The 10018-nt window shown below is 49.5% G+C and overlaps 1 protein-coding gene across 2 annotated transcripts in view; it reads left to right on the plus strand.

The window, feature by feature from the left end:
* LOC114598048 (major facilitator superfamily domain-containing protein 8-like) overlaps positions 1-8264 on the plus strand; it is a 30854-nt gene extending 22590 nt beyond the window's left edge. Inside the window, exons 10-13 of one of the 2 annotated variants that reach the window (XR_003706957.2) lie at positions 304-426; positions 3135-3265; positions 3386-3531; positions 6824-8264. Coding sequence is in view for 1 of the 2 variants with exons in the window: in XM_028731688.2 (XP_028587521.2) it covers positions 304-426; positions 3135-3265; positions 3386-3475 (344 nt within the window). In the remaining variant the exon portion in view is untranslated. Of the gene's footprint in view, positions 1-303; positions 427-3134; positions 3266-3385; positions 4651-6823 lie in introns of those variants that run through there. The other variant, XM_028731688.2, reaches the window with a different exon arrangement.
* The last annotated feature ends 1754 nt before the right edge of the window (positions 8265-10018 follow it).

Below are 10018 nucleotides of genomic sequence, written 5' to 3' on the forward strand. Positions count from 1 at the left end.
ATGGCTGCAGCATGAAAGTGGTGATGCCATGCATATGTGAATTGCAGATCTTATGGCAATCGCATCGGACAGCTCCTTGTTTTCTCCAGTTCACACAGACAAGGGACGGGCATGTGTGCACAAGCTGATCCCTGCCCCCTCTCTGTGTTTAAGTGAGCTCCATCGAAAACCTTCCACTGGAGGCGATGGGAGGAAATGCCTTTCACCCTCAGTGGTCAACTCGCATGTACAGATCACCCCTTGTTGCTCTCCATCACCTCGCTCCTCCTCCTTACTGACTTCTGTGTGTTTTGCTTCTTCCAGGTACCTTTACCATCCTCCTTACAGAGTTGGTCGTGGGCGTTTTCCTGCAAGTCCTGGGCCTTCCCTTTGTTGCAGTCTCCCAAGTGTCGCTCTTTTCTAAAGTCACAGCCGAGAGAACACAAGGTAAGGCTGTGTCTCAAATTTTAAAGTTCGGAATAGAGTACAGTGGACGCTTGGGTTGCGAACGTGATCCATGCAGGAGGCACATTCGCAACCCACAGCGCAGCGTCTGCGCACGTGCGGGTCGAGATTCGGTGCTTCTGTGCATGTGCAAAGTGCAATTTAGCGTTTCTGCATATGTGTGAGCACTGAAACCCGGAAGTAACCCGTTCCAGTACTTCTGGGTTTCGGCGCGTCCGTAACCCGAAAACGTGCAACCTGAAGCGTCTGTAACCCACGGTAAGACTGTAATTTCTTTGGAAGACAATAATTGGGGATCCGCCCAACATGACCAGTCCAACAAGTGAGGTGTGTTAGAACTGTGTCACTTCAGGCTGTAGGTGGGAATGCCACTGTTTTTAAAGCTCGTGTGTGTGTAGTTAGAAAACAAATACTGCGTAAAGGAAACAATAATGGACCAAGATAACTGGGAATAGAATCTCACCCTATTAATCTAATTTTATAGCTTGCAGGGAGTGTTCAGAACTGGCATTCTCTTCCTTCAACCTGAACTAATGCAGTCCCATGCTTGACACCTCAAGGCTCAACTCATGTTCTGCTGCATGTTTGTACTGAGCCATGTGCACACCTGTGTACACATTGATGTGTACTTAGAATCATAGAATCATAGAGTTGGAATAGACCACAAGGGCCATCGAGTCCAACCCCCTGCCAAGCAGGAAACACCATCAGAGCACTCCTGACATATGGTTGTCAAGCCTCTGCTTAAAGACCTCCAAAGACGGAGACTCCACCACACTCCTTGGCAGCAAATTCCACTGTCGAACAGCTCTTACTGTCAGGAAGTTCTTCCTAATGTTTAGGTGGAATCTTCTTTCTTGTAGTTTGGATCCATTGCTCCGTGTCCGCTTCTCTGGAGCAGCAGAAAACAACCTTTCTCCCTCCTCTAGTCTTTCTCCTCTAGTTTTGCATCATCTACTTTCAAAGAAGATTTATCTGTGCGTGCTCCACGCCTTCCTACAAAGGTAGCCACACACTCTTTGTGCTGGAGAAGGAATCTTTCAGCGCTCAGAGCATTGGATAATTACAGGATCATCATGGTTTCTTGGGGGTGGGGAGAAAGGAACTATTCCTTAAATTCTAGCATTCAGTGGCTAAATAGTTCCAGTGTTGTTTGATCCAAGGTACCTTAACTGCTATGCACCAGAATTGCAATTCCTGCATTGTGGGGGGCTTGGGCTACATGACCCTTGTGACCCTCCTGATAGCTGTCTGGACAGGTGGCATCAAAGCAGAACTCTGCCGATACAGGAACACAACCACCTGCTCGCTGAAAGCTTCATATTGTGTCTAAAGCCATCTCGGGGATAGATTGGTCCAGGTGAACTATCTCAAAAGGTCTAGCATCTCTCCCTCTGGCGTGGCTACCAGAGGGCAGAGTGTCTTATTTCTACCAGGATTTCAGTTTCCCAGGCTATTATTCGCTTCCTGATCAGGCTGCGCTTTCCTGGGTCCAGTTACTGTGTGCGGCATTTGCCCTCTCCAGCCTTTGTTTGCAAGGCTTGTTTGTTGGCTGGTGTTGGATTGCTCTGTGGCCTGATTTCCTTTTTTTCTTTAAAAAGAAAAATGTTCTGCTTCTCGACACCTCCCACTCCTGAGAGCAGCAAAGCATTGTTGCAACATCCTTCCAGGCTTGGGAGAATGACTCGCCTGGGTTTGCTCTGTCTGCCTCGCTGTGCGCTTGTTGGCTTGTCAAGTAACGGAAGTGAAATTGCAGTTCTGTCTTTGCCACTGCTTGCGGTTGGTTGACATGGAGAGTTGTCTGAGGCACAGCAGGCTGAAGGAGCAGCCAGGACTTTAGATGAAGCAAACACACAACCCAAATGGAATTTGTAACAAAGAACGGGCACTCGAGCTCATTTCCTCCTCCTCCTCCTGTCTATTTTCCTTTTGTGCTGTGTCTTTTTATTGTAAGCCTGATGACAGGGAATGATTTGCTAAAAAAAAAATCCTTATCAAACCAAGTCTGTCTTTTAAACTTTTTGTTTTTTTATCACACTAGTTGTGGTCATCAGTGGGCGCATTCGGTTGATTATGTTCTCATAAAGTTTTCTGTTTCTATCAATGTTTTCCCCTTTAATAAAGCAAATCCATGGGAATCCAGGATCTGAATCATTTTTTCTTGGACCTGTGCGTTCCATTTTAACCTTCTGTTTCCAAGTATCAGATAGTTCGTTTTGTCCAATAATTTAGGAAAGGCAGGAGAAACGAACGATGTCAGAGATAACTCAAGTGGAAAGTGGTCACTTTCAGCTCTGGGAATTATCCTGAAGGTATCTCTGTTAATTGGCACCTTATTAGATGTTAGGATATAATCTATGGTGCTAGTAAATCCTCTGGGGGAGATAAAATAACCCTCTTGATCCCCTTGACCATAGCAAAAGGTTATGCTTAATTATAAGTTCACAAAGATATTTCCCAGCACAGTTAGAGGTGGTGTCCATTGCTGCCCTCTGACAGATTTCAGGTTCTTCCTCCAAGTTTAGTCCAGATAATACTGTATTTTGTGGGGAAACAAGGCTGATCCGGGCATTGAAGTTGCACCCCAAAGCAAGCCAAGGGTCTTTAAAAAAATTGATATGGGAGCCTTTTGGGGTGGGACTGAAGACACTGATAAATATTCTTTAATATGCTTTCTTCTTCTTCCACAGGGTTCAGTCAGGGTCTCCGTCGCTCTGTAGGGGGCGTGGCCACCATCCTTGGGCCTCTGTGGGCTGGAGGCTTGACCAACAACTTGGACATCATGCTGGGGGTGATGATGGGTCTGCTGAGTCTCCTCATGGTGAGTGCCCAGTGGCCTGGCTGTGGAACTGCATTCTGGGGCCACAGTGAGACCCTCCCTCCTTCCTCCTCCCTCCTCTCCCCAGCCACACTGTGCTGACCCACTCCTCTTCTCTGGCAGATCATGGTGGGGCTCTCATATGCATACCTGGTGGAGCCGCCCAGAAGATACGTGTCATCGCAAACATCTGAAGATGAATGCAGCTCATGACAGCCCCGGAGGATGGAGGTGCTTCTGGAGGAACAGAGAAGGTCCTGCTCACCCAGGTGAGAGCACATGTCTCCTCCACCATCACCCTGGTCTGATGGTTGAGCGTGTGGCTTCTCAAACTTCAGTAGCCAAGTGAGGCCTGGAGAAGCTGGCGATGGAGTCTTCCTGCAAGGAGATGCAGAATAATAATCATAATAATAAAAAAAATTATTTATATCCTGCCCTCCCCAGCCGAAGCCGGGCTCAGAGCGGCTAACAACAATAAAAGTAACACAGCATTCTAAAATCAATTCATTCTAAAATCAATTCAGAATCAAATCAATGGCAACCATTGGGCTAGAGTTCTGTGAGGATTACCAAAGGAGGGGGTCAGACTGTGCCTTGGCCAAAGACCTGGTGGAACAGCTCTGTCTTGCAGGCCCTGCAGAAAGATGTCAAGTCCTGCAGGGCCCTGGTCTCTTGTGACAGAGCGTTCCACCAGATCGGCGCCACAACCGAAAAAGCCCTGGCTCTGGTTGAAGCCAGCCTAACCTCCCTGTGGTCCGGGACCTCCAAGATGTTTTTGTTTGAAGACCGTAAGGTCCTCCATGGGACATACCAGGAGAGGTGGTCCCATAGGTACGAGGGTCCTAGGCCGTATAGGGCTTTGAAGATTAAAACCAGCACCTTAAACCTGATCCTGTACTCCACCGGGAGCCAGTGCAGCTGGTATAGCACCGGGTGAATGTGATCCCGCAGCGAGGACCCCGTAAGGAGTCTCACCGCGGTATTCTGCACCTGCTGGAGTTTCTGGGTCAGTCTCAAGGGCAGCCCCGTGTAGAGTGAGGCAATGGTGGTGGGGATTGCTCTGGTCTTCTTTCTACCAGGCATGTCTGCATAGTGGTTTAAAAAAATGTATCATTGAGTGTATACACACACACACACACACACACACACACACACACACAGAGGCACGTACCTGGATTTTGTTTGAAATCATTTTCTGGTTGTTGTGCAGGACAAAGAAGAACATGTCTACACCTTTGGTTGGGCCAGACAGATAACTTGGTGGTGGTCCCCTTTTTTTGCAATCTGGAACAAATGGTCACATTTGCTAATATGGAAGAAAAACCTCCTTTAAAATCACCACTCATAAATGCAAGAGTCCTTTCCCCTCAATAAGTCTTAATTGTGATAATTGAGGTTGTTTTGGTGTTTTGGGACGCGGGTGGCGCTGTGGGTTAAAGCCTCAGCGCCTAGGACTTGCCGATCGAAAGGTCGGCGGTTCGAATCCCCGCGTCGGGGTGCGCTCCCGTTGTTCGGTCCCAGCGCCTGCCAACCTAGCAGTTCAAAAGCACCTTCGGGTGCAAGTAGATAAATAGGGACCGCTTACCAGCGGGAAGGTAAACGGCGTTCCGTGTGCTGCGTTGGCTCGCCAGATGCAGCTTGTCACGCTGGCCACGTGACCCGGAAGTGTCTTCGGACAGCGCTGGCTCCCGGCCTATAGAGTGAGATGAGCGCACAACCCTAGAGTCTGGCAAGACTGGCCCGTATGGGCAGGGGTACATTTACCTTTACCTTGGTGCTTGCAATTCCATGTTTTCTTATTGTTTTGCATATAAGTTGCACAGTACGTACATTTTGCTCTATTTATTAAAATGTTTTTGCCCTGCGTCTGTCCACATATGAAACTTTGCCTGTGGAATGCGACTGAATCTGAAGCGCAGTTGCTGAAAGTGTCTACTGGTTACAGATCAGGAGACCAAACATAGATGATGTGGAACTTAGCAAGCTGTCTTATTCAGAGTCAGAACATTGGTCCATGTAGATAAGTCTTTCTCCACATGGACTTCTCCACCAGGAGATGCTGGGGATTGAACTGAGGAACTGAACATGTTCTTCTGTAAGAGACAGTCCTTTCCCAATGTCACCTAATGCTGTGGAGCTAGACTATGTTAGGGGAATTTGCAGTGTGGCGATATTGCATATTTTTGCATTGCTATAATCCCAAGGTAAAGGGAAAGGACCCCTGGATGGTTAAGCCCAGTCAAAGGCGACTATGGGGTGTGGCACTCATCTCACTTTTCAGGCCGAGGGAACTGACATTTGTCCACAGACAGCTTTCTGGGTCATGTGGCCAGCATGACTAAACCGCTTCTGGCACAATGTGACACTGTGATGAGTGCCAGAGCACATGGAAATGCTGTTTGCCTTCCTTCCGCAGCGGTACCTATTTATCTACTTGCATTGGTATGCTTTCAAACTGCTAGGTTGGCAGGAGCTGAGACAGAGCAACGGGAGCTCGCCCCTTCGCATGGATTTGAACTGCCGACCTTCCGATCGGCAAGCCCAAGAGGCTCAGTGGTTTAGACCACAGCACCACCTGTGTCCCTGCTATAATCCCAATGGGATAGAGAGGAGAGGGAGGAAGCACAACTGCTCTGTTTTTGGTGGCACCTATAGTTCTGCCCCTAAACTACTGTTAAATTCATAGGAGCCAGGGATGGGGGAGGAATTCAGTTTGGTTCACATTCTAATGTGAACTTGCCTGCCAACAGCAGCATCTTGGGTGGTTGTCACTGTGTGAAAATACATCATGTCCCCATATGTGCTAACACATTAACAGTAAGGAACAGTAGTTTGAAGGCTGAGGTTAGCAAGACAAGATGCAGATGAGCAAACAGCAACGAGGGGCTTAGGTTCTTGTTCCAGTTTGGGATGAGGGTGAAGGCTTCATTCGTTCAGGGTGGTTGGAACATTAAAAGGAAGGATTCCTCCAAACTGGGCTGAACGAGCAGCAGAATGGCAGCTGCAGTTCCATGTGAGCAGGTGCAAAAATTCCTTATGAGATTTAAGGTAAAGGTAAAGGGACCCCTGACCATTAGGCCCAGTTGTGACCGACTCTGGGGTTGCGGCGCTCATCTCGTTTTATTGGCCAAGGGAGCTGGCTTACAGCTTCCGGGTCATGTGGCCAGCATGACTAAGCCACTTCTGGCGAACCAGAGCAGCACACGGAAACACCGTTTACCTTTCCACCGGAGCGGTACCTATTTATCTACTTGCACTTTGAACTGCTAGGTTGGGAGGAGCAGGGACCGAGCAATGGGAGCTCACCCCATCGCAAGGGATTCAAACCGCCGACCTTCTGATTGGCAAGTTCTAGGCTCTGTGGTTTAACCCACAGTGCCACCCGCGTCCCTTATGACATGTACTAGTTGGAACTAGTAGTGGCTGACCAGCAGTGGGACATTGGGATCATAGTGAAGATGTTAACCCTCAGATGTTCTAATATGGAGTATGGGAAGAAGAGACTTGTGTCCCCCAAGGAGCCTGGTCTGCCTCATTCCTGCTTCTGTCCTTTTCCTGCAGGTGTCTCTTTGACTGGCTGGATCCTGGTTCCATGTTGCTGCTCTCCTGCTGGGATGGGGAGTGGGAAAGAACTTGTCTCCACCCATTGAGCAAATCTCAGCTCAGCCACCAACCCGTGCTATTTCACGTTCCTCCTCCTGGCCAGCTCTCCTGTCGCCCACCACCTGGCCGAGGACTTGGCTCCATGCTGCCACCTAAGAGCAAAGAGTGCCATCTCCTTCCATGGCATTCCTCATTTCTTAGCCTGAACGGGGCCTGGCAAGCCATGGAACCGGATTCGTGTTTGGATCTGGACTGCTGTCCAGTTTCTCAAGGGCCCTCTTCTTCACCTGGGGTCCGTGGGCACCATATTAAAGCTTGCTTCATGCCAGGGATGGGGAACCTGCTGCCCTCCAGCCATTGCTGGACTCCAGTGCCCATCAGTCCCAGCCAGCAAGGCCAGTGGGTGGTCATGGATGATGGGAGTTCTAGCGTGGCAGTATCTAGGGGGTCATAGGTTTCTCATCCCTGCTGGAAGTCTCTGCATCTCTTGGCACTGCCCTCTCCCTCCCTTTTCCCCTGCCCCTTCCTGTAGTTGTTGCCACCAAATGGCACCTGGCATTGTTTCCTTGCAATATTGCACATGCAGGCAGTGGGGTCAGCTGCCATGCTTGCAAGGTGTGACCCTGGGCCTGTTTGGCGAGAGGCCCTGGAGCGTAATTGAGAATCACTCTGCATCCTGGAGGTTTGGGCTGCGTTCAAACAGCGTCCCTGAGCACAGACTTGCAAGTTAATCTGTCGGTGCTGCCATTTAGGGGCTGAGCTGCGTCTTGGAGGGTTGATTAACACTGGGCAGCTGTCTGAGCAGCAGGTGTGGATGTCATTTCCACTGGATAAGGATTTGGTCTCGGGGGAGAGCTGAACCCCGTGGCTCTCCAACCTCAGAACCACATATCCCTCGCTCCAGCTCCAAAGTTAGAAATGAGCCCTGGGTTTCGGGGTGGGGTTTGAAATGTCTTCTGGGAGGGGCTACAGGGGAAAAGCAATGGCTAGAGGCAAAATTCAGGGCCGCCCCTCCAACTTCACTGACTGTTTCCCTTACTGCATTGGATCCAGACCGTAAGAATGCATAAATACTAATCCGTTAGTACGTCAGTCATTATTTATTTAGACACTTGATATATGCCTTATATTTTAGAAAACCAACCAACTGCTTACACTTCCTCCTCCCTTCCTGCTTGTTATTTTTGTGATGACCTTTGGTTAGCCACTCAGCCACACTGCTGCAATAATTAATCCCACTGAAAATGGTCACTAGGAAATTTGCACGCTCAGACTTGCATTTTGTTTGAAGCATTTTTAGTTCCCTCTTCGAATGTAAAAGGTCACCTGGAGTGGCTTATGGAGAATAACCTTCCCTGCTCTCAAGGTTGCAATCTTAAAAACATGACACCAAAGGAAAGCGATTTCTTTTTCTTGTGTGGGAAGGGGTGGGAGGAAAGACTCGAACTCAGCTTAGTTTACAAAGTTCTAAAAATGGCCTGCTGGAATGGAAGCGGCTTAAGGAGAGGCAGAGCTGATGGAGTGACACTGCTTCCTTCTGCTTCTATGAGCTCAATCATAGAATTATAGAGGTGGAAGGGACCCCGAGGGTCATCCAGTCTGACCCCCTGCTGTGCAGGGATAGCTGCTGCCAGGGGACAGTTGAGAGAGGGAAGATCGAATGGAGCTGACTTGGGACTGGATGCAACACTTGGGACTTCTTAGTTTAGAGCAGTGGTTTTCAACCAGTGTGCTGTGGCACCCTGGGGTGCCTTGGATGATGGTCAGGGTGCTGCGGACAACACTGGCCTCTCTCCTTCTTTCCTTCCCTCCCTCCTCTGATGCCTTCTTGCGTTTCTGCTTCCCAAAGGCTTGCACAGCTGTTTGTTGCAGCAGCCCTGGCTACAAGCTGTGCAGGCGAATGATGCCTCTGGGGCTGGCGAGGGAGTGCTGGTTGCCAGGAGCTGAGGCGCTGAGGAGCTGAGGCGGCCTTGGGATAAGCAAGGAAATGGGTGATGTAGCCTAGCCAGAGTCCACCAGCCTTTGCTGTTGGGAATGGACGGATGAGCCCCAGGCCCCTGTGGGGCAGTGTGAGGAGGCAACTCTCTTTGGGACAGGGAGTGGGGCAGCTCAGTGACCAGGGGCGGTAGCAACAGCTGCCCGGAGGACTCCCGAGGGAGAGGAGGCTGAGGGAACACTCCACAAGGGAGGGGTGAGGGGCTGCCAGATCTGCAGGCAAGGGGTGACATAACTGGGTTCCTGAGCCCCACAGGGGTGCCGCAGAAAGAATGTAGTTGGTCAGGGGAGCCATGGACTCAAAAAGGTTGAAAACCTCTGGTTTAGAGAAAAGGCCCACAAGAGACGACGTAGTAGAGGTTCATTAAGTTAGGTATGGCATGGAGAAAGTTTTTCTGCTCTCATAATGCCTGAACTCGTGGACATCCAGTTGGTGGTCGTCGTGTAACACTATTTTCCCTACATGGAGGTGGGTTTGGGCAGCTTTTGAAATGGCTTCTCCAATAACAATTTCCCACCGTGCAAATAAAAATGGCTTGCACCATGTGGCAGAGGGAGAGCGAGAGTGTTCATGCACTTCACACAAGCAGTCCGGCATGTGGCGATGCTTCTCTGCGGTTGGGGTTCAAGTGACGACCGCCCTGTAGCCTCAGTGCCCAGATAAGTCCTTTACAGATGCCAGCACAGGATTCCATCCCAACAGTCTTTCCATGTGTCTCAGTTTCTTGTGTTTGTGTCTCTCTCTAGGATTTCTGTACGAACAACAAAAATAAACTGACACCCTACTGAAGCTGCCTGAGATAATTTAATACTGTCTATAAAAGGCTAGCTGAATGTATGAAACTGCCTCATCTCTTGAAGGTAGCTCGCTAGTTGCTATCATTGAATTTCACCTGTGGGCAGCTGCTGGGGACTCAGGTAGCTGAGAGGCACCATTTAAGTTTCCGATACACCCAGCGAAGGTGTGGGGGCTTTGCAAGACGCATGGTCACCCTAGAGGGGAGGTAGCACAGGACTACCACAAAGGGAAGTAGCTGAAGTATAGCTTGCCAACCTTGATGGCTGCTGAAGAAATACCACCTGTGCTGTTAATAATGATTGTGCAACCCGTACAGCACATAGGCGACAATTATTCACACAATATTAATATACTGAGGA

The sequence above is a fragment of the Podarcis muralis genome, chromosome 6, assembly GCF_964188315.1.
Source record: "Podarcis muralis chromosome 6, rPodMur119.hap1.1, whole genome shotgun sequence".
NCBI classification, from domain to species: Eukaryota; Metazoa; Chordata; class Lepidosauria; order Squamata; family Lacertidae; genus Podarcis; species Podarcis muralis.